This window comes from Mytilus californianus, unplaced genomic scaffold (assembly GCF_021869535.1).
Source record: "Mytilus californianus isolate M0D057914Y unplaced genomic scaffold, xbMytCali1.0.p SCAF_1, whole genome shotgun sequence".
NCBI lineage: Eukaryota > Metazoa > Mollusca > Bivalvia > Mytilida > Mytilidae > Mytilus > Mytilus californianus.
Genome location: NW_026262581.1, coordinates 96,721,119 through 96,745,916, shown reverse-complemented (window position 1 = coordinate 96,745,916; position 24,798 = coordinate 96,721,119). Strand labels below are relative to the sequence as shown.

The following is a 24,798-nucleotide window of genomic DNA, read 5'->3' as shown; positions in this document are numbered from 1 at the left end:
AAAATCTAAGTACATTGTTAGAATCAGCATATCAAAGAACCCCAAGAATTTAATTTTTGATGAAATCAAACAAAAGTTTAATTTAGGACCCTTTGGACCTCAATGTGGACCAATTTGATAAAGGAGTCCAAAATCCAAAATCTCTAAATACATGGTTAGATTCAGCATTTCAAAGAACCCCATAAATTCAATTTTTGTTGAAATCAAACTAAATTTAATTTTGGACCCTGATTTGGACCAACTTGAAAACTGGGCCCAAAAACCCAATATTTAAATACAGGTTTAGATTCAGAATTTGAGAGAACCCTATATATATTCAATTTATGTTGAAATGAAACACAGTTTAATTTTATCCATATACTTATTAATTTTCTGTTCAAAGGGAAATAACTCAAACTGAATAAATGATATAAAAATAGTTCTCTAAAATTAAATATGATTTAACCCCTAAAAAATAGTTCTCTAAAATTAGATATGATGTTATATCTATTTTCAAATTATCATCAAAAATCTAAATACAACTTAGATTCAGCATATCAAAGAACACCAAGAATTCAATTATTTTTAAATAAAAAAAAGTAGTATTTTGGACCCTTTGGACCTAATGTGGACCAATTTGAAGACAGGCCTCAAAATTAAAAAAAAATCTAACAAGAGACCAAATGACAAAGAAATTATTTATTAATTTCTGTTCAAAGGGAAATAACTCAAATTCATATAATACTCAACAACGAAAACATATAAAATCGTGAAAATTGTACTTGACCTTCATTTAGTAACAGGAAGCAACATATCTAAATTTGAAAAGATTTCGTCAAAGCGTTTTCATGTTAATGAACGGACACTGTTTGGCAGCTGCCCGCCCACCGTACATCCCCAAATCAATAACTGATTTTTCTTTCGAAAATCCGGTTAAAAATCCATACCGTATATATTGTGTAATGTGTCTTTGAAAAAGTTTTTTAAGATGTTAAAATATTCATGAGCAGACAATGATAACTAAAGTACGGTGGCAACAGGTGGACAATATATCCTGTAATTTCATCTGTCCTATAAGTCCGTGGTTTTATTTCCTCAACATTAAATGGGCAGGTGAAATTATTGGCTAGCAACATATTGTAGAATGTATGTTTTGAAAGTAAGATATTATCATAAGTATCACAATGATCTCACAAAATATCAACCGGGAGCCCAACGTGAAAGATTTTGGCGAGTGAGCACAGCTGATAACTTCTCTTTAGACATTGTGACATTGCTGATAATGTCTGCCAACGTCTCAAAGCTGTAATACAATAATAATGTAGTGACTGAGCAGCATGATACACAAATGGAAGGACGATAATTTTGGATATCCTGCTACCGAATTCAGTCGTGTATTGTCCGCTTTTTTCCCTTCTAAAATCAAGATTGCCATCAGAGGTGCCCATAGAGTAAAATAGGCAAGAAATAGGAGAATAAAATGCTTCGCTGAGCGCAGCCTGATACGACCGCAGAAGTCAAACCCTGAACAGTTGGGGCAAATTTGGACACAATATTCAAGCTTGATACTGTCTGAATTTGGATTGTAATCAAATTTTTTACATAATATAGATTTCTGACACAAAATAAATGTGGTCAAAGATATTATAAATCCATTGTGCAATACTGTGCAATTGAAGATTTCTTCTTGAAACTTCTCAAAAATTCGAAATTTTTAAAATTTTGAAAAAAAAATATGAATCCCTTAAAAAAAATTGGGAAAAAAATCCCCCCCCCCCCCCAACTTTTTGAAACCCCCCTTGGAGCAATAACCCCAAAACTCAATCCCAGCCTTTCCTTTGTAGTATGGAACCTTGTAGTACAATTTCAGAGAGATCCATTCACTTACACACAAGTTACTGTCTGGAAACTAGAAAAATGCTTGTTTTGGGCCCTTTTTTGGCCCCTAATTCCTACATGTTTGGGGCAATTTACCCCAAACTCCATCCCAGCCTTCCACTAGTTATATGGAACCTTGTGGTACAATGTCAGAGAGATCCATACACTTACACACAAGTTATTGTCTGGAAACTAGAAAAATGCTCGTTTTTGGCCCTTAATTCCTTAACTGTTGGCCCTATAACCCCTAAAATGAATCCCAACCTTCTACTTGTGGTATTAAACATTGTGGTACAATTTCAGAGCAATTGAAATACTTATACACAAGTTATTATCCTGAAACTAGAAAAATGCTTGTTTTGGTCCCCTTTTTGGGCCCCTAATTCCTAAACGGTTGGGACCATCATCCCCAAAATCAATCCCAACCTTCCTTTTGTGGTATTGAACTTTCTTAAAAAATTTCATCAAGATCCATTCACTTAAACTAAAGTTATTGTCCGGAAACCAATGTGTCTTCGGAAGATGACGCAGACGACAACGACATCATACCATTATACGATCCCAAAAAATGTTTGCGGTCGTATAAAAACTTGATTCCATGATGTTTGTTTATGCCGCCAGGATTGTTTTTGAAATTGAAGAGGTGCCCTTATTTCTTTTGAAAGCTATTAATTTACCTTATCTATATTAATATGCAATTTTCATTTAAAAATCCAATATTAACTGATAATTATCAAAAATAAATGCTTATTTACAAACTTTTTATTTCATAGAATTGCATAACTTAAACTGGAATCTGCTTGTTAACAACACTACGAAAAAAGTAAAGAAGTCAGCCGAGAACCAGTTAAACATAACGATGTATAAACTACAAAACGTAATTGGTTATTCATTCTGTTTTGGTGTTTCAAACTGCTGTATGTATTTAATTTTAGCTAAAGGTCCGTCAAACATTAATGTGATGAATATATCTGACAGTAATTCACTAAAGAACCGAACTGCTTTAGTTTCAAAGTCATATTCTTTAGTGATATCTATTTAAAAGTACGGATTTTCCGAACACTCGTATGTATTTGTTTGCGATTTACATGTTCCATTCTGATATCCGCTTGATGAAAAATGCAACTTTTACATTGTTTTTCTTGTGATATTTGACTCATAAAGTTTTCTAGAATCATTTACAAGGATTTTCGACTTTTAATTACTGATGGAAAACAGCGTTTTCCATGAAAATAAGGCAAATTACACACACGCTTTGAAATTACTAGAGTTCCCATAAATGTTTTCATCAAGTGAAAAAAAGTTTTTTCCTGAATTTCAAATGGCGAAAAAGGAGGTGTGGACAATATATCAGTGCGAACTTTACAAGGCCGATTAGGGTAATACAGTTATAGAGAGAACATTGACAAACAGATCAAAGCAACATGTCCTAGATATTAGTGACTCATACATTATCACTACTGTGAAAACTGTTGCAGTTGTTATAAGAATAAAGTGCTGGGTGCAATAGACAAAGAAAGAAACAAATGTAAAGTAGAAGGTTAATTTGTTGAACACAACAAGAGTGTTGGAACTTATCTAATGACATTTTAAAATTTTGATTTTTACAAGGTGCAATTATTTGTCTAAAACAGGTATATTCTGGAATGTGCCAATTATACAAACACCTTTATTCAACTATATTTTTACAAGTTGAACAAACAGGGTGAACAAAACTTGACATAGGGAAGGAGGTTGCCCTATTCAAATACACTACATCACGTGACACAACTACCCATCATCATGTGACAAGACTACCCAATCATCATGTGACAAGAATACCTGATCATTTGTTTCCACCTAGAACAAAACAAGTAAGCTCTTGGTTATATAACTGTTTTAATGTAATTACATAAGTAATGTGATGAAAATGGTTTAATGTATAGCTATAATAGCATGATAGTAGCATTTCTTGTTAACTATTAAGCAAGAAAAACCCATAGAAAACACTTCTATGATAGTAAATGTCTTATGGGATTGCTAGCTATTAAATGATGGGTGAAACTTTCATAAATAAGAATGCTGAATGTATGATGAATGTTTAAAGAGATAAATATAGCAATAGCTAATATGGTCTTAGTCAGGTGAACTAAAAAGCAATGTTCTTAGGTATAAATCTAGGTAAGGAATATTTCTAAGCCAGGATACAGAGTTTGTTTACATGTAAATAAGCATACTTTTGTTTACATACTTCATATATTTGTTCCATCTGTTCAAAAACAAAATTTAAATCTTAAAAAGACATGAAATCAATTATTGAGAAAGAAATTATGATTTTCAAACTAAGCCTTATTCTAATCTCATTGACCTTTTCAAGATTAATTTATTTTTGACCTGGTTCAATTAGAACATTAATTTGAAATGATATACAATTGGCATAGCACTCAACTACATACTCTTAACTTGTCCTACTTTGTTTAGTCTTGTTTTCCATTGAAAAAAGATTGTTTTCTTTGTGAATTCAGGAGAGGGAAAAAGGGATACACAGCTGTACCAGGAGCACATTATACACCAATCCCCATATCAATGAGAGTGGAAATTGTATGGAGATTAAATACTTGTCAATGAACGAACAAACATTGTGAAAATATTCATAAATATTTGTGAAATAAATTTATGGGGAATCATGTTCCCATAAGTGGACAGCACTTGTAATTGAAGTGAAAATGCATGTAATCATGTGAAGCTTTAAAATTTAACATTTACATTGTAAACTTGCTTGCATGTGTTTCATATTTACAGATTTTAATTAAAAGGCATCAATTTAGTTAACTTTCTGACCATTCAAAATCAAATCAGGATGTAAACTTTTATTACCTACCTGGTTACCAGCTCTGACAGTTTCAAAGGTATTTCTCCTCTGAGTATAATCATCTATGGTATTTTTCAAGGATGTAACCCATTCATCTCTATCTTTTTCCGAACTAGTATAAATAAAGAATGTACCATAAAACATTTTTTTACTTCAAACTTATTATAGTATAATGCAGTTGTCCAACAAGGAGTTACTTCAAATTGTTATCCAACGTTCTGAATAAATATTTGTATTGAACTGCAGCAAACTTTTAATCTTAAGACACAGCTTTACAGATATTCTTCATAACTTTAACTTACTGAAAAGTTAAATAATATAGATCTAAAAACAATATACTGTTATCACAGAGATATGTCTCGCCTTTTTGTAATTTTGATAATGCAAATGTTGATATCAAAATAGCAATACTTACATGTAAGTTATGCAAATATTCAAAGTCGATGAACTATGATTGAAGGTACATGGCTAAACAATCTCAATGGAATGAGATGTGCCAATGCTAATACAACTGCATACCAAATACCATTGACTTATTATAAGTAATTCCCTTTAAACAAACCTAAACACAAACATTAACTTGTAAACTATGTAAAAGTTTCAAAGTCAATGAACCATGATCAGGGGTGGGGCTATATAATCTCCATGGAAACAGTACTTGCAAATGCCAATAAATTTGCATACCAAATATCATTGACTTAACATTAGCAGTTCATCTTAAACTGATCTAATCACAAACTAATACATGTAAACTAAGCAAAAGTTTCAAAGTAAATAGACCATGACTGAGGGGGCGGGGCCAAATATTCTCTATGGAAATGAGATGTACTAATGCTTATACAACTGAACACCAATTAACATTGGCCTACCACTAATGGTTCCCCTTGAACTGACCTAATCACAAACTAATACATGTTGACTTAGCAAAATTTTCAAAGTCTATAGACCATGGCTAAGGGGGCGAGCCAAATAATCTCCATGGAAATGAGATATGCCAATGCTTATACAACTGCATACCAAATATCATTGACTTACCACTAGTGGTTCCCCATAAATTGACCTAATCACAAACTAATACATGTAAACTATGAAAAGTTTCAAAGTCAATAGACCTTGACTGATGGGGCGGGGCCAAATAATCTCCATGGAAATGAGATGTGCCAATGCTAATACAACTGCATACCAAATATCATTGACCTACCACTAGTGGTTCACCATGAACTAGACCTAATCACAAACTAATACATTGTTGACGCTGCCGTTGCCGGAAACAGCATACCTATGTCTCGCTTTTTGACTCTGTCAAGGCGAGACAAAAATTATTGTACAGTCAAACCTGCTTAAAAGGTCACCTGCCTCAAACAGTAATTTTCAGACCCTCCCAAAAGTTTTCTCTATATAATTTAATTCTTTTCAGAGGTCATCTGTCTAATGGGGTCCGCAGTCACCTAATTTTCGCACAAATTTCGTCCTTTCAACTTTTAACAATGGTTATTTTCATATTTTTAACTACTAAAATAATCATGACCAAAAATATATGTATTAATATGGAAGTCAAAATGAAAATTGAAACACATTTGCAACCAATATCATGCAGTAGAATGTGAATTCGTGAATTGTATTACCCATGTTCCACTCCTTTCAGTTACCATGGAAAATCGTATCACAGATTTTTTTCTCCACGAATATTAATATATTTTGAATTTTTCTTACAATTTACAGCATCGGAATCAGCCATTTTTTATTTCACTGCTCGCAAGTAGGATGCCTCTAGCAATTGAAAACACTAAAACAATTTGCCACTGACCCCTGCCAATGTAGGAATCAGATTTGTTCAGAACATCATTTTAAAAGGTCACCTCTCTTGAACTAACACTTTTGATACTTCCCAAGAGCGACTGCTAAATACAGATTTGACTCAGTTTAAATTTCAACAAAGTAACTTGTTGATTATCACAAATTAAAGATTGCATGTAAGTGCTTTAAAATTCCAGCAAGTTTCCATACAATAAAAAAAGTATTCCAAGTGGCAAAAGTTTTATCCCAACATAAAAACTAGATCTGTCAAGATGTGCTGTAAATGCACATTGACTGTTATTAACCTGTAATTCTGTGAAAAGTAAGTCATCTTGAACTAATTGTGAACTTCATATCAAATGAACCTTAAACCAATTAAATATCATCAGGTAAAATGAATTATTCTAACAAGTACAATTTTTCTAAAACATGCTTAGTCTGAGTGTATGATCAGTCCTCTATGTAGTGTTTTGCTGGCTGTTTTTGTCATGGTATTGTCTGTTTTTCTTCAACTTATGAGTTTTTATTGTCCCTTTGGTATCTTATGCCTCTTTTTTATACACAAACATCAGCTCAATGTCTACATAGAAAATCTAAAAACAAGACCACTGTTAGATTTCACAAGGATGGAAAGACAATAACATCTTATGCCCCAGCCATTGAATTTTGGGCTCATAAAAAAGTTCATTAAAACTTAGACCTTCTGTAGATATTCTATAATACTAGTTTAATTAAAAGTGAACTATGACATCCTTATGAGAATTTCAGACAACAATCAATCAAACTTTCACATTTTGTTATGGCCTTTAATAGCTTATTATATGGTATGGGTTTTGCTCATTGTTGCAGGCAGTGACCTGTAGTTGTTTACATCTACAATTGATAGTTGTCTTATTTGCAATCATACCACATCTCCATATTTTTATAAGTATGTTCCCATCTGTTTATTCCACTTACCTAGCTTCTACTGTAAATGATCTTTGTACTGTAACAATGTTAAATTCTGTGTTGTATTCTTTTGAGGCTGGTAAAGTTATCTGAAAAGATTACATGCAGCATAAAATCATTGTAAGCATCTCTAGACTGAATAAACTGGTCTCATTTAAACTTTAGTAAGTATTCCTTATTTTCAAACTGATCTTATTGGTTGATTGTTGGTGTTTAACGCCACTTTCAGCACTATTGGCTATATCCGGACAATCAGTTTTATTGGTGGAGAAAGCTGGAAGGAAAACTTACAATCCTAGTCAAATAAGATTCGGGTCAAATGCAAGGTTCAGGGTTCAATCTCACAACCTCAGTGTTACAGGCTAGTGATACTGTAGATGAACTACTTAGACCACTAGGCCACCGAGTCCCCATAAGTGATTTAAATTATACACATCTTTTTTCTTCTTATATGAAAACATGAGGCAATAAATGGGGAGTGTGTCCATGGGACACAAATGATGCTCCCGCTTGCATATAACATTATAAAGGGACATACTCAAGAACGGTAAAAGTAACACTACCCAAATTCGTACTTGATCTGAGTTTTGTGGTAAAAAGCATTGTGAATAAGTTTCATAACATTTGGTTGAGACAAACTTTAGGTAGAGAACAGAAACGAAAAAATTCAACAATTGTTCCATTTGTAAAGGGGCATAACTCTAGAAAGGTAAAAGTGATGCCACCCAACTTCAAACCTGATCTGTGTTTTGTGGTAATAAGCATTGTGTATAAGTTTAATAACATTTGGTTGAGGTAAACTAAAGTTAGAGAACGGAAACCAATTTTGAGACGTACAGATGTACATACGGACGTACAGACGGACGAGGGTAAAACTTAAAAAGTTGATAAACTGCAACATGCATTAGTATGATAAATGGATCTTTGTTATATATCAGATGCCCTCATACTTTAAAGCATCATTTCAAAAGCTGAAGAAGTGGCCCTAAGAAAGATGGCCTACTATTGACCATAAGTTAATACTGCCACAATTTAAAAAACAAAACAAATCAACATAGTTCAACAATACTCATATTATCAATTATTTTCTTCTTAAAATTTCAACTATCGTTTAGGTTGTCACTAGCAAATACAGAAAATATCCAAGGAAATGAGGAACTTGTTGGGCAAGTTTACTTCAGAGTTTAAAATTTTTTTGAATGTGTCGTAAGATTGACAATCTGATTTAATAAAGAATCTATATTGATAGGTACCTTCATACCACTCAAAGTTAATACATTGTTCAGTCTATATCCCCCAGTAGGTGTTGGTGTAGTGTATAACAGCACATCATTAAACTGAAAATAAAAAAAAATAAAAATAAAAATAGTGAGTATAGATAATATAATGCGTTCATAAAAAAAGTAAAAAATTATAAAATAAGTTGGTACACAGTAAAAGAGAATTAGAAGTGTATACTATGACTTGTCATGAAACCGTGACTTTGTTTGTGCTGTTGGGATATACCCGATAACTAATATGTATTTCCAATCTACCTAGACCAATCTTCCACTGATGCCACAACCTAAATGTGAAATCTGACAAATCCCTATTAACATTTACATATATATGTATGAAAAGGCCAGGAAAATTAATCCTTACCAAAAAGAACATCCTTGGTTGCATTTCTTTTCTGGACAATTTCATAAGTTCTCCTTTCTTAATTAAATCCTGCAAATATACAGATTAGAGGCAACATGTGAAAAGTCACTGTAAATAAATCAAAACATAAAGAGTTGAACTGTCAATTTCTTTGATCATTCAAACTAATATTACACATAATTTTCAGGTAATCTTTACAATATATTGTATATTCATACAGATAAACACAGAATGTTTTTGCTCATATGGACATCTACTCAAAATTTGGATGCATCCAACACCATTTAGAAATTTCAAATAGAAAAGAAATATATGTTTATATTTTCCACCTTTTATTATCTATCAAAAGACTTACCCTGCCAGGTTTGATTACTTCAAACTGTCCCTCTAAACTTTTTTGTATTTCTAACATTTTTTGTACTTGGTCCTGAAATGAAAGTTTTTTTTCAATCATCAAAAAATATTTAAACTGATTTCTGATCAATATACTGTGGATTCATTTATTTTCGTGGGTATCAATTTTCGTGGATAGAGAAAAAAAGACGTTTCGTGGTATACGTAAATTCGTGGATCGCTGATAACAAAAAAAAAAAAAAAAAATCCGATACGTAATTCGTGGATTTCTTTTTAATTTAGGAGATCATATACCCTCCTTGGTTTGATCAATAATAAAACAAACAAAAAAGAAAGAATTCATTGAAAAGGTTTTGAATTGTCAAAATCCTCGCTTGGTCATTCTAGGTTAAAGTGTTCATTGAAAACTTCTATTACAATAATGGACAGAGACAACTAATTATTTGTTTGTTTTACAATTTATAAATTCTTGTCGGAATTTTATAAGGCATTTAAAACTCTATGATCGAAAGCTCATTTCCCTAATCACGATATAATATATAAGTATAAGTAAAAGGTGTGAAAATAAATGTTCCTGTCATAAATAATATTACCTACGGGCAATATCCCCGCACCGTTAATCCTATTGATTTTTAATCACCAGTAAACCAAACTATGACACGGTAATTAACAACTTGCATTTATTTTCCATGAACAGTTTAAATCAATTTTAAATAGTAAATTGTCACTGATATTCGATATATTTATTATTGATTTAATCAAAATACTTGTATCTTCTTTCAAGAAAAACATGTGTTATGTTACAATGTTTATCGTTAGTCAACACTATACTAGAACTGCATAACATAACTGGAAATAAACATCCGACTCCATACACATTTCTCGGGATTATTCTTCGTTGAATTCTTAAATTCGTGGTTCGCTGTGACCCACGAAACCCACGAAAATTGGTATACCACGAATAAAAATGAATCCACAGTACCTAATATTACAAAATTCTGCTTGTTTACTATTTCTGGCTTTATTTGGGGTTGCTATGAAGCTTATAGAATACAGAAGAATGAAGCTTCAGATTGATTGATTGGTGTTTAATGACACTTTCAGCACTGTTAGCTATTTTGTGGTGTCCAGTTTTCACTGGTAGAGGAAGGTGGAGGAAGCCAGGGTGCCCAGAGAACCACAAACCTTTGGTTGGAAAACTGACAATCCTAGTCTATCAAAATTGTAGTCAACCACACCTGCCATATGCAGTCAAAACTCACAACCTCAGTGTTGACAGGCTAGTGATACAGTAGTTGAACCAGTAAGACAACTCGGCCAACAAGGCCCCATGAATCGTCATGAAAAAATGATAATGATGTTGACCAACTACCGTTCCTACTCGCTTATTAGTCGGAAAATTGGGAGTAAAATTCATAATCCAGAGAGGGGGACCGACTAATAGACGAGATCTAGCGACCAGAGGAAAAATCCAAGCTTGAGAAAAGTGGTCAGGAGTTAATTTCCTGGTCAAAACTACGTTTTTGATTGCCAAACCTACATAAATCAATAAATAAAAAGTTTTTGTTGAAAATAAATGACTACAATACTGTCTTTGTGTTTTATTTGTTCTTTGGTAAACATTTTCTGCAAATTCGTGTTGAAATTCTACGGTTTCCGGTTTGTGTATTGATTTTCATGGTCACATGGTTTTCCTATAAACCCAAAAGAAGAGCCAAGAACCAAAAATGAAAAGGAGATAACAATGTACCAAATATGTGAAAGGATGTTTTCAGCGGAGTTATTGTGTCATTATTGTGATATCATGATATCAATTCAATGCTTATAAATCATATAATAATCAAAAAATAATTTTAAGATTCATTCCCAAAATCAAAATATTATTCATTAAAGTGTCTCAGGTAAACAAAAATTACAAAATTGATTGACAAGCCAATATAATCCACTGATAACCCCAATTAAGAGACAAAGAGTTGTATTTACTAAAGGTGTGAAAACTATCAGTGATAGGTAAACAGATGACAATAATGAGTTGGAGTTAGTTATTTTAATATATTGATTAGCTTCACTTAATTTTTTTAATCCTTTAATCATCACAATATAATAAGAATTATGAAGTGTACATGCTCATTTAACACCGAGTTATGTATGCTGTGAAAAATATTTTCATCAAGTGTTGATTGACTTTAAATTTTTCAGGTTCATATTGGTTTATATTGGCTTTTCTCAAACAATAGGTTGTTAGTCATACCCTACAAAATCATTGATGCATTACGTAAACAACACATGGCTAATCAAACACTTGAACAGTGAACAAAACAAGAGAAATGAATACATCTTTATTATTAACAGCAATATAAATTATCATGATGAGCATCAACTAAATTCAAACCAAACAAACATCAATGCAGAAATGAATATTATTCCTGGATTTGCATTGGTTTTACCGGCGTTCAGTTACTGTCAGCTGAAAAAAAAAATGCCCAAATTTTGTCCGACTTATACGAGGGTCAAGACTAAATCCTTAGAATTTGGAGCTGAAAAGGGCACCCGACTTATAGTAGGATCGACTATTAGGCGAGTTTCTACGGTAACTAAACAACTAGGCCACTGTTAACACTAATGAGTTGCAATAATGAAACCTACCCCTTGTCTCATACTGCTGTTGGCATGGTCAGCTACTTCACTCACAATATGTAATGCAGCTACAATAGACCAATAAAGACCATATCATTTTAATGTATGATACATATTTGTATAAATGACTAAGACCTCTAATTTTTTCTGTTGAGATTTTCATTGTAAATTTTTCTATGTAAACTTTTTTTTTTATTAATAAAGATTAAAAGGGGGAGGTTGAGTGCTAAGAAAATTGTTTAACCCCACCAATATTCATTCGCTTGTCCAAAATCAGGAACTTTGATAGTGGTTTAAATCTTTTGTTATATCTAATGTTTGTTTTTGCCATTTATGGACTGGAGTATTGTTTGCAATCATTAACAGTCTCTGTTTAATTTCATTGCAAATTTTCTAGACTTTGGGCAATTTACACCTAGTATACTGCATGGACAATTGTCTACTGTTGAAGATTTTTGTCTCTAGATGCATGAGGAGATGTGGTATGATTGTCAGATAACTATCCACAAAAACCAAAGAAAAAAGATGTCAACAATTACATGCATAGCCTCCATCTAGATTTTTTGTTCTATAATTACCTTACTGTCTCAATGACATGTATGCCATATCTTTTTAAATTCATCTCTTTTTCATACAATTATTTCCTTCTTTCTGAGACTATGGAGTAAGTGCAACACACATGATGCTTTGTATTGATGCTAGACTTTTAACTTAATGGTGAAGTATGCTGGATCTAATATCAAACTTACTTTTTGTACTTTGATAGTCTTCTGATTCTGGAGAGAGATGTTTTAGATAATCTACAATTGGAAAATACATTAAATGTGTTTAATCAAACTTCATACCAAATCAATTTTTGTAATGGTAGAAATTTGTGCACAATACAACTTTGAATATGAGGAAACGATAAAATTTTAAAAGTCGTAACTACAATCACAGTCAGGTAAGACTTACAGAGTAACTTAAGAAACTTCACTTTGATAATTTTGTCACTGAAAAAAGTTTCACACTTTGCAGGAAGAAGAAAGGATTTGTAAATTACAATGTGGGACATTATTTGTTAATATTCAAGCAAAATCAAGTATGATATCTATTACTGTTAAGGTATAGTTAAAATGGTTTTTCTTTTTCCTCAATCTGCATTTTCATGATGAACTTTTGTTTTATTTCCATTCATCTTAGTTTTTTCCAAAAAAGACTTAGCATGCAAAAAGGATGTTTCTATCATTATATAGAATTACTCTATCAAAATTCTTTATTTGTGAATATTTCTACCTTGTAACAATAGTTTATACTGTGGTATTCTCTGTATTGGTTTCAGTAAATAATGCCTTACTCCCAAACTAGCACATCTTGGAGACATCTGAAAAAAAACCAAAGCATATGTAGGCCTAATATATATATATAAAAAAAATGATTTTCATGAAATTTTGATACTCACTATCCTATTTCTAAAAGGGACTTTGACATTATAGTCTACAAAAGATTTATATACCCTATACCACAAACTATTTTTACCTCAAATTCTTTGACAACTTGTTGAAATGTTGGAATCTTCTTAATAGCATCATCAAAAACTCTGTTAGTTTCTTCAAAGTCAGTGATATATGCTGTATACATCTTCAAAAATGGTCCCTTCTTCACAAAAATATCAGCTACTTTCTTACAATTCTCCCTGAAATAGAAATCACATTTTCATATCTAATTGCTATAAATATTTTTTTGAAGAAAACTAGGAAAAAGAAAATTATCAAAACGAATATTCTAAATTCAAAAAATCAAGTAATTTCACACCCTCACCCGGAAGAGAACGATGGTTAGACGAATATATTCAGACAGTAAAAGATGTTATTTGAAGTAGATTAAGCCGAAAATTTAAAATGAATATTACTACAGAAGAAGAAAAGGCAATGCGAGAACTGTTATATGATACAAGCATCGGGATACGACCGAGCGATAAATCCTCCGGCGTTGTTATAATGAACACAGAAGACTATAAACTAGAAGTCAAAAAAGAATTAAATAACAACGATACTTACAAAGCAATAGATAAAGATCTCACACAGAAAAATGAAAATAAAGTAAAGAAACTTGTAGAAAATTTATGTAAAAGAGAAATAATAGACAAAGACATGAAAAAATATCTACTACCGAAAGGAACATGTCCTGGAAAAGTACAAGCATATCCAAAATTGCACCAAAAAAATCAATGGTAAGAACAATTATTAATGGGCGGAACCATTCAACAGAAAAGATCGCGGAAATAGTGGAAAACGAACTTTTGGAAAACGTTCGAAACTTGCCCACCTATATTAAAGACACAACAGATTTTTTAAACAAACTAAATGCAATTCAACAGCCATTACCAGACAACGCAATAATGTTTTGTTTAGATGTAACTAATTTGTATCCAAGTTTACCACGAAAAGAAGCATGAGAAGCATGTAAAACAGCATTAGAAAATCAATCTGATATATCAATCCCAACTGAAGATGTTCTTAAAATGATGGACTTAGTCATTGAAAATAATAATTTTAGCTTTAACGGAAAGCACTTTTTACAAACAGAAGGAACAGCTATTGGTTTCCATCTAGGCATGAATTATGCTTGCACCTACCTTGGACAATGGGAGGAAAATTTATTTCAAAACAGCAATTTACACCCGTTTTCATATTGGAGATATGTTGATGACAACTGGGGAATATGGGAACATGGTTTAGATGAATTAAAAAAATTTCACGAATTGTCCAATAATTTACATCCGCGAATTAAAACAGAAATGCGTTACTCAACTGAAAAAATCGAATTTCTTGATGTGTTTGTAAACATAGAAAACAGACAACTTAAAACAGATCTTTTTACAAAATCGACAGATAAACACCAGTACTAACATGTTTCGTCAAGACATCCAAATTCTTTAAAAAATGCTATACCATATGGACTCGGTATTCGTGTCAAAAGAATTTGCTCAACAGAAGAAAATAACAAAATTAGAAGAGAAGAAATAAAAATGCACCTGAAAAAACGTGGATATAATAACTCAACAACTGAAGTTCAATTAAAAAAAGTCGACATTCTAAACCGAGACGATCTATTACAGTACAAACCAAAGAAAGAAAACGACAGAGTACCCTTGGTGATTACTTTTTCCAAAGTGCTTCCAAATATACATTCAATTCTCAGAAAAAATCTTAAAATTCTCCATCAAATCTAACAGGCTAAAGAAAATATTCCCCGATCCGCCTATCGTAGCATTTAAACGCGACAACAACATAAAAGACATCTTAGTGCACAAAAAGCACAATTTACTATTTTATAAACAAACTAATGGCTGTGGACCATGCAGTAAAAATTGTGCATTATGCTCACACATAAATGAAACCAAGGTATTTTGTGACAACACCGGGAAAGAATATACCATTCAGGGACAAATAAACTGTAAAACCGTGGGCGTAGTATATGCAATTAACTGTACAAAATGCTAAAAACTTATATATGTAGGACAAACGGGTGATACACTTTATCAACGGATGCTATTGAACCTATTATTTTCAAAAATACGAACAAACAAAACAGACGATCCGGTAGCAAACCACTTCATTCAGCATAATCATTCGATGAAAAATTTAAAAGTTACCGCCATAGAAAGAGTATTTGGAACAGAAATTTACAGAAAAACTAAAGAAGCCTTTTGGATAAAAAAATTTAAAACTTTAGAGCTTGATGGACTCAACACAATGTATGAACGATAGTGAAAATATTTATAAAAAAAAGAAAAAACCGCGGCAAATGAACGTCATAGTAGTTATTATAACGTAATGTATCCAAGCGACGTAATTGTTGTTTTAATGTTGTAATTTATTCCAATGAAGAAGGCTGTGTAATGGCCGAAACGTATGGAAAATTGTGTTATAGTTTTTATTATATATATATATATATATATATAAAAAGTGAAAAAGTATATTTTAACAAAACGCATTTGACTAACAGGTCGAACAACAAATGTTCTTAAACCCTGCTGACTGCCATTGACGATTGCCAAATAAACGGATACTTTTTCACTTTTTTGGTCTTTTGGAAAATGTTGTTTGTGCTGTATTTAGACCCCTCTACCAAGAAATTTGTTTTGCATGCACACGTATAAAAATTGCGGTTTTTATCCAACGCAATCATAGGTTTGAACGTTGTTTTCAATTTAGACTTGTTTATATTTTTTCGTTTGGGCTTGTATAACATTTGCCTTCGGGTTTATATGATCCGTTCATCCTATTTTGACTCCTCAAAATTCAAGAGTCTATCCCAAATTGAGGTAAATTGTATGGCTTTCCAAATACCGTTTCGATTCCTAACATCACTGAAGAGACATTAATTGTCGAAATCCGGATATGGTGTACAAAAACCTTTGCACCTTTTGTTTGCGGTATACCATCTTTTCCGCAAGTTTATTGTTTTCTGTTTAGTATTAAATTTATAATTACGATCTATTTATTACATCGGTGATCCGTTTATTTGGCAATCGCCAATGGCAGTCAGCAGGGTTTAAGAACATTTGTTGTTCGACCTGTTAGTCAAATGCGTTTTGTTAAAATATACTTTTTCACTTTTTTGGTCTTTTGGAAAATGTTGTTTGTGCTGTATTTAGACCCCTCTACCAAGAAATTTGTTTTGCATGCACACGTATAAAAATTGCGGTTTTTATCCAACGCAATCATAGGTTTGAACGTTGTTTTCAATTTAGACTTGTTTATATATATATATATATATATTACCTTTGAGTTTTTGTCATTTAAATGCATCTATGTACTTATAAATAAAGATCATATAACTTTACATTGATCCTAAAGGGGCGTTCTTCCTTATACAGTTAAGCATAAGGATACCCTGACCATATAATTTCATATCATAATTCTATCAGTAATAGTTTTTCCTTGTGTTTTAAGAACAACAAGACATTGCTAATATAAACCTATGATTTAAGTTTCATAAAATTCTGGCAAGAATTGTACATATGAAAGCGCTAACAATGCAGTTCTCCATATAATTAATGTTTGGAAGGATCATAACTCTTTTAAAAATAAGTGATTGGCACTGATTTTCGAACTCATCTAACACATTGCTTATATAAACCTATGATATAGGTTTCATAAAATTCTTGCAAGAAATGTACACATGAGAGCGCTAACGATGCAATTTTCCATAAAATTAATGTGTCCAAGGGGCATAACTCTTTTAAAAATGAATGATTGGCACTGATTTTTGAACACGTCCAAGACATTGCTAATATAAACCTATGATATAAGTTTCATAAAAAAAAATTGTTCACATGAGAGCGCTATTTCCATGTCACCCGCAACACAAAAATCTGATGTTATAAATTTCAGCTATGCTAGGATGCTATTTGAAATTTCAGGCTCTGGGTTTTATCAGAATCACACACACACTCAATGTTATAGAGTAAGGAAAACTAATGCAATATTTATTCACTTCAATGGTTAGATATCTGGAGAAGGCAGTCCTTTTCAAAGGTAAAGTTGTCATCCCTCTAAATTATATTATAAACCAACAGTCTACAGCTGCTTTGATATCAAAGAAAACAATGAGAATGCATAAACATAAATACTTTTATTATTATACTTCAGTGTTACAATCTTTGTAAGGTTTTGAATGATAAGCAAAAGAACTGACATCTAACAGCAAGATCAAGATTGTCTTAGCATTGATTTTAGGGGATACTTATAGTTATCGATGGTATTTCAAACGAGAGGGTGTTTCTCAGCTACAATCTTATCAAATCAAAGGGTAAAGCGGTGAGAAACATCCTCGAGTTTGAAAGACCAATGATAACCTGTTTATGGCTACTTTGCCAATGACTTCATTGATGTTTACATTGACAACTGCACATGCCCCCTTAGTTTCTATCGATTACTTTCTGTCTCAAGAGAGAAGCATGACATGAAAAATTATCACAGAAAAGATCAAAGGAAAAATACACAAAATAGTGATAATCCTTAATCTAACTACGACTACTAAACACTTTTTGAAGGTCAATATTTGTAGGAATGTTTGAAGGAATTACCTACAAAGTTGATAAAAAATCAAAATATGATTCTTTTGGTTTCAGACTTTTATAAAAGCGGAATTGTGAAATAATATTTCGCAATAAGCAGTCAGTTTTGGTTCAATTTTGTCAAAATGAGCTAAAAAATATTGATTGCACAATTGGCCTGCAAGTCAATAATTCAACTCATTTGAATCTGTATTCATGCGAACTTCAATCTAACCCTTAACTAAGAAGGGCTACTAATGGGCTCATTATGTTTAGTACTTAAAAAGAAAAGAATGTCAACAATGAAAAGTGAAACAAGACAGCCACCAGGAAGATCCCTTTCGTTGACTGATTCTGCCCACAAAAAATCATTCAAATACAGGTAAACGATGATTTACATATCTTTTTAATCTATGACATGAAATCAAACAGACCTATTATACGATTGCACGTGCTTGCCTAGAGCTGTACTTTTATTTATGTTTACATAAGGTCATATGACCTATGGATTTCTTCAGAGATCATTTTGATGGTTAATTAGAAATTATTCTAAAATCAGGGGCTAAAAAATCCACTAGCCCGATGCCCGGGACAAGAGCATTTAGGCCTCGGGCGATCAAAACTTGTAACCCAATATGCCAGATCATGGAAGTAATATTGAAAGGAATAACAATGTCGTCACTTCAAAGGTTTCATCTGCGTTACCGCCCATCTTTGGATAACTCGTTAATTGGTTTAATATATGGCATGGTAATTGACTCTCGGCATGTGATAGATCAAATCACTGACACTTTTCGGTCATTTTCGTGTTCCGGGAAAATTACGAATAGACCAGTTGTTGTTGTATGTACATACGAAGTAACCCGAATAGTTCACTCGTTACATTCCGCTGCTGTACGCTACCGAAAAGAGTCAGTCATTCAATGTTGATTTTAGTCTATTTTTCCTATTTATGTCTTTTTCGATCTTAATAGTTTAGGCCGACAGTTATCACATATTGAATTTAAGAAAAAAGGTGGATCATTTTCAATTTTAATACTTAAAACCAGTAAATTAAGAAGCCATTTCTCAAAGTTAAGAAGATGATTGTACAAAAAATATGTTTCGACCCCCTTTTATTAAATACGAATAATCCAAGTCTTTCGTGTATACCAGGCAATTTTAATATTCATAATTTTAAACGTTTCTATTCTTTAATTTGTACATAAACAAATTCATATAAAATAAATTTGCGGTTAGACAGATGGTGTCTTCCTCCTATTCCCACTTTTTTAAAATCACTATTCCTTCAATTCCCACATGCAAATAACAATAGATGTTTTGATAAATAATTTGTTTTTATAACAATCAAGGTTAATTAAAATTTTACCTAAGATTTACCTGTATTTTTTTAAAGAAAACATATTTCTTACACTGTTTAAGTATAATATTATTTTTAAAAAAATAATTTAATACACAGTTTATTTGTAATATGTTTTTTCTTCTTCAAAGAATTACTTAAAAATAAAAAATAAGTCAGATAGATAGAAGTAAGATTAAAAAAATCATTGAATTTGTAAACTTAAAATATTGTCATCCGAACAAATAAATTGATGATAGATAATATTATAACAAACTTTCCCATCTTGCAAGATTTCCATGTACAACAAACGAAAGAAGAACCTACCAGTTTTACCAAAAACTGCTGATGAAATCAACATAGATGGTATTTGGGCATGTACTTCCAAAGGTGACCCATTCCTGCTAACAGACGACAACACAGTTTGGCGTTTGTCAATCTTCAGTTCTCAAAAGAATCTAACACACTTAGCAGCTGCAGATATCATATATGGTGATGGTACATTTTACTAATCTCCGAGCCTGTTCTTCCAACATCACACATTTCACGCAATGGTTGACGGCGCAACGTATCCACTTGTACACATTTTACTTCCAGCCAAGAGCGAACTAGTATACACAAGGTTCATGACTTTACTCAAAGATGTATGCCACCAACACCAACTACAACTTCAGCCTACCACTATCTTCCTGCACTATGAAGTCGCCATCCGAAATGCAGCATATTCTGTATTTCCTGGAATCACATCAAAAGGCTGTTTTTTTTTCTCCACTACACACAATGCATCTGGAGAAAAGCACAAGAAACAGGGATTCAGGTTCCATACAAGGAAGACAACAACATTCACCAACTAGTACGCTATGCCTACTGCTGAAGTCGAAGATGTGTGGTTTAATGCCCTATCCGACATAGATCAGATTGATACTAATATCAACTACACGCCATTAACAGACTATGTAACAACATACTGGGTCGAACAGAACAGTCACCTTTAGGACCATTACACAACACAGGGACCGAGGACTACTCATCATCAAGAGGGATGGCACAGCAAGCTGAAGAAACATGTCCAGCCCCCATATCCAAAGATCTTTAAACTAATAAAACTACTGAAACATGAGGAAGCTTTCAACGCCCTGACCATGATCCAGTATGCAGTCGGTAGGAAGAGAATGGCCCAAAAACGAAAGTATGTAGAAATCAACAACAGATTAGAAGAGCTTAAGGTTAAACACCGCAACCAGGAAGTCACAACAGTACAGTTTGGTGATGCAGCCGCCCACCTTCTTCTGGTTGAATAGATTAATAAACTTTAATAGACTTATATACAGAATAAGAATAACAATTTTATTAGTTTAAAATCCAAACAATAGGATTGTTACTAAAGAAAAACATAAATAACAAAACGATAGACAGAAAATAATACTAACATGTAGCATTGAAAAAAATGTTAATATTTATTACAATACTTTTTTTGACAACATGCCTCCTCTATAAAGTAATCATTTCAAATATCTTGATTATACACAAGTGAATTTCTAATGTGTGTGCTACAATGTGTGATTTGTTTTAGTGCTGTTAACTTGTATTGTTTGTTTCATAGTATAATGCTTGCTTGAATCTACTGTTGAATTTGTGTTATAAAAGAAATAAAATAATTTACTTATATTTTTTTCCATTTCTTTCATATTTATTTTAATTAAAAACACAGAATTCATACACATACAAAAAATACCTATTACCTATTAAAAAAAAACACTTGTCAATTAAAGTTTGATTAAACAATGTTTATACAGTATAATCCTTTGTTTGTACAAGTTTTCCCCCTATTCCCACATGAAATTTTAACTTTTCTTACCAGATTTATAAAAAGTGGGAATAGGAGGAATGAACCAGACAGATAGCGTCAAGCTTGTTTTGTATGGTTGATTTTCTTTTTGCTGTAACGTGCTACATTAATATTAGTATTCAATTGTAAACATTTTTTTAAAATAGATATAAATTTAACATGTTTACGAACTTATGATCCCGATTTTAATTGTCCAGTTTCAATAATGTAATCAATTACTTGAAAGTAAATATTTTTATAAATCTCGATAAACTTGGCACATTTCAACAGTAAAATATTCTATGTCTACATCTGTCTACATTATTTTGTTCAACATCATGTGAAACCTGATCGCTTCATCGTTATTACCTGTTTAACTCATGATCCCCTTTTAATCGGAAAACACTTTTACATCAGTTTAAAACAAACAGTAAAAAGCAAAAATATGCAAAAATAAATATAATTGTCCTTGTTAAACTGTTGTAGTTTAAACAATTCTAGTCCGTTTTTCAAGTTTTTTACATCATTCGATTTCTTTCTGAAAGTAGAAGTTTTATATGATACAGCGCCACCTTGTTATTAATTAACTAGGGATTTCCCACAGGTGATTTATAATTACCAGACTCGATAAAATCACGTGACTGATAAGAAATTCCAGATGCCATTTTACAACCGCGGTATCACAGATAGTAACCAAAGGGGTAATGCCGCTGAGACTATAATTGGATAAAACCATATGACTTTAGTACAGAGCACTGCAGGCCGTAAATACATGCTAATTAGTCGTTGTTATTCCTTTTAAATATTACTTCCATGGCCAGACGGACTAGTACAAAAAATTCTTTGTGTTTCCAAAATAGAAAGTGGAAAATCCCTTCATCACTATTCTATATTAGCCAATCAGATTCAATTACGTCATCTGGGATTCCAAGAATTTGAACTGATTTTGTACATGTTTTAAAAATAGAACAAATTACTCTGGGTGGACCAGTATCATGAATTGATCGCAATTCCCGTACTTTTCTCGGACAGCTGTTGAGCACGAAATCAGGCAACAAAATATTTCAAATATTTTAGTATGGGCACCACAAGAACTTTGTCAGTTTCAAAACGAAAAACGGTAGATGAAGGGCGGTAATGAGGCTGAAAATTCATCCCCAGAAACTGGCAAATACGACCGGGAAAAGCGGAGAACATTTATAGTGTCATGGACAGAAAGATTACCCTGGGCAAGGTAAGCTGATGCCGACGATAAACCAGAAACAATGTTTTGTGAAATATTGCTGTTATTTTCACGAGCACGCTAATAAAAAGTCTGCTTTGTATGTGGGAACAACAAATATATGAATTGAACCACTGGTTTCACATGACAAGACCAATGAACATGTTTTCTGTGCCTGAAAATATTTATCAACCCATAGTACAACAGATAAAAATGAACAAGTTTATAGAACTCATTGTATTATGCAGCAAACTCTGAATTTGTAAGTAAAGGCATACTCGGGCTAGCAGGTCAGTTTTGATGGGCTAGCAGTTCTTCCAACAGGGCTAGTAAATTCTGCTACCAATAAGTTCTGGGCTAGTGAGCTGTAACAAAATTTTTTAACCCCTGAAAATTCACACTAAACGTTGATACATTATAACCAGTCCTTGCATTGTAAATTGTTTCTTTAGGACTTTTGTAATTTTGATAGGCTTTTTAGTATGTTCAAAATAAAATATGAGAATTTGAGTCAAATTGGTAAACATGAATTTGAATTCTAATGCTTCTTTAATAGATAGCATAAAAACCTGTGAGGATTTTTCCTATGAATTGTCAAACAAGACATTTTTATAGCCATAGAACATTTATTAAAACAATCACAGAGTTCTATCATGTAGAACAAACAGTCTTAGCTATGAAATAGAATGTATTCTACTTCAAAATTGAATATCTGGCATGCTGCATGTTGAAAGATAAAAATAAATCTTCCAAATATACAAAACCTTACCAGTTATTTACTCTCTCCTGTAAGTCATGTAGTAGATCTTCATTAAAGTTGTGTAACTGTGGTAAGTACTTTAGTATCCTGTTTAATACTTCTGATGGTACAATAGGTCTACCAGCTTTCTCTGTAGCTCGTGAAATGTGCATACGAAAATCCTACAAAAGAAAATCTTTACATTAAGAATGCAACTTTCTTTACACTCAAAGAATTTTATTGTGGACAGTTATACTGCTAAAGGAAACAGAGAACTTTAAGGGAGTAAGTCTATTTACTAACCTTACATTGCATGTACCATGTAATTTTTGCCCTTAATGTTCAGACCAATGACCCAAATCACTTTGTCCCTTGGATACCTATGTGTTATATGGGAGATGAAATAAATATATTATTCCAATAATCAATTTTAAACTTACTGACATTGTTTTCATTTTGAAATTTTGACAAGGGGAAACAACTCCTTGGTAGCTTTGTAAGTGCATTACTCTTTGAAGGTAATAATGGATTGTAAAAGAAGTGATTATGCAATGAAAATTTGTACATCAAAAGCGGCTCTCTCCCTAAAGGTTGTATAGGCAGAGATAGTTTGTCATACTAAGGACTTGTTTATCTCTGTTAAAAAAATCTAAAATTAGAAAAAATTGTTTGTTAACAAATGTTTTTATTCTATTGTATCTAAATGAAACACCATAAGGCATTGCATTTTTATATTGAAGAAGGATAAAATATAAAAACAATGAACATACCACATTAAGCAGTTTCAAAACATCAACAAATACATGTTCTGACGATGCAATCTCCTTGGCAATACACAGTATCTTCTTTGCTCTCTTTCTAGCAACCTGAAATAAATGTTATTAATTAAAAGTTAACATTTCATTTCTTTATCAATTGCTATATATGTAAATAAGTGTTTGTTTTATTTGCCAAAGAGTAATTTTTTCCTTTAAAATGATAAAAAAAATGGTAAAATTTTGAACACCCTATGATAATTCTATAAAAAACAAGAGGCTGTCAGAGTGACAGCAAACTGGATTTTCCTGCAGTTGTTGAACCCTGAACAGATGAGCAAGTATGGACACAACATATAAGCTTAAAACCGCTCTGAATTTGGATTGTGATTGAATATTTGACACAGCATAGGTTTGTGACACAAAATGAATGTGGTCAAAGAACTGAAAAATTTGAAATTGGACATTTACCTATTATGGTCCAATATCCAAAATCTAAGTACATTGTTAGAATCAGCATATCAAAGAACCCCAAGAATTCAATTTTTGATGAAATACTTATTCATTAAATAATTTCTGTTCAAAGGGAAATAACTCAAACTAAACAAAAGACCAAATGACATAGAAATTAATTATCAATTTCTGTTCTAAGAGAAATATTATTACTAGAATTCACATAATAACAAGAGGCTGTCAGAGTGACAGCAAACCAGATTTCCTGCAGAGGTCGAACCCTGAACAGTTGAGTAAGTATGGACACTACATTTAAGCTTAAAACAGCTCT

The 24,798-nt window shown here is 32.2% G+C and overlaps 1 protein-coding gene across 6 annotated transcripts in view; it reads right to left on the bottom strand.

Annotated features, from left to right (window-relative positions):
- LOC127710202 (FYVE, RhoGEF and PH domain-containing protein 6-like) overlaps nt 1–24,798 on the bottom strand; it is an 87,436-nt gene that overhangs the window by 21,854 nt on the left and 40,784 nt on the right. For 4 of the 6 annotated variants that reach the window (XM_052215979.1, XM_052215987.1, XM_052215964.1 and 1 more), the window contains 12 exons: nt 24,030–24,125; nt 23,290–23,441; nt 13,604–13,760; nt 13,361–13,448; nt 12,835–12,885; nt 12,095–12,153; nt 9,450–9,521; nt 9,095–9,163; nt 8,707–8,790; nt 7,463–7,542; nt 4,718–4,820; nt 4,088–4,105 (listed from right to left, as the gene is read on the bottom strand). In XM_052215979.1, coding sequence (XP_052071939.1) covers nt 4,088–4,105; nt 4,718–4,820; nt 7,463–7,542; nt 8,707–8,790; nt 9,095–9,163; nt 9,450–9,521; nt 12,095–12,153; nt 12,835–12,885; nt 13,361–13,448; nt 13,604–13,760; nt 23,290–23,441; nt 24,030–24,125 — 1,029 coding nt within the window. Of the gene's footprint in view, nt 1–3,678; nt 3,697–4,087; nt 4,106–4,717; nt 4,821–7,462; nt 7,543–8,706; nt 8,791–9,094; nt 9,164–9,449; nt 9,522–12,094; nt 12,154–12,834; nt 12,886–13,360; nt 13,449–13,603; nt 13,761–23,289; nt 23,442–24,029; nt 24,126–24,798 lie in introns of all 6 variants that reach the window. The other 2 variants (XM_052215967.1, XM_052215972.1) reach the window with 2 other exon arrangements.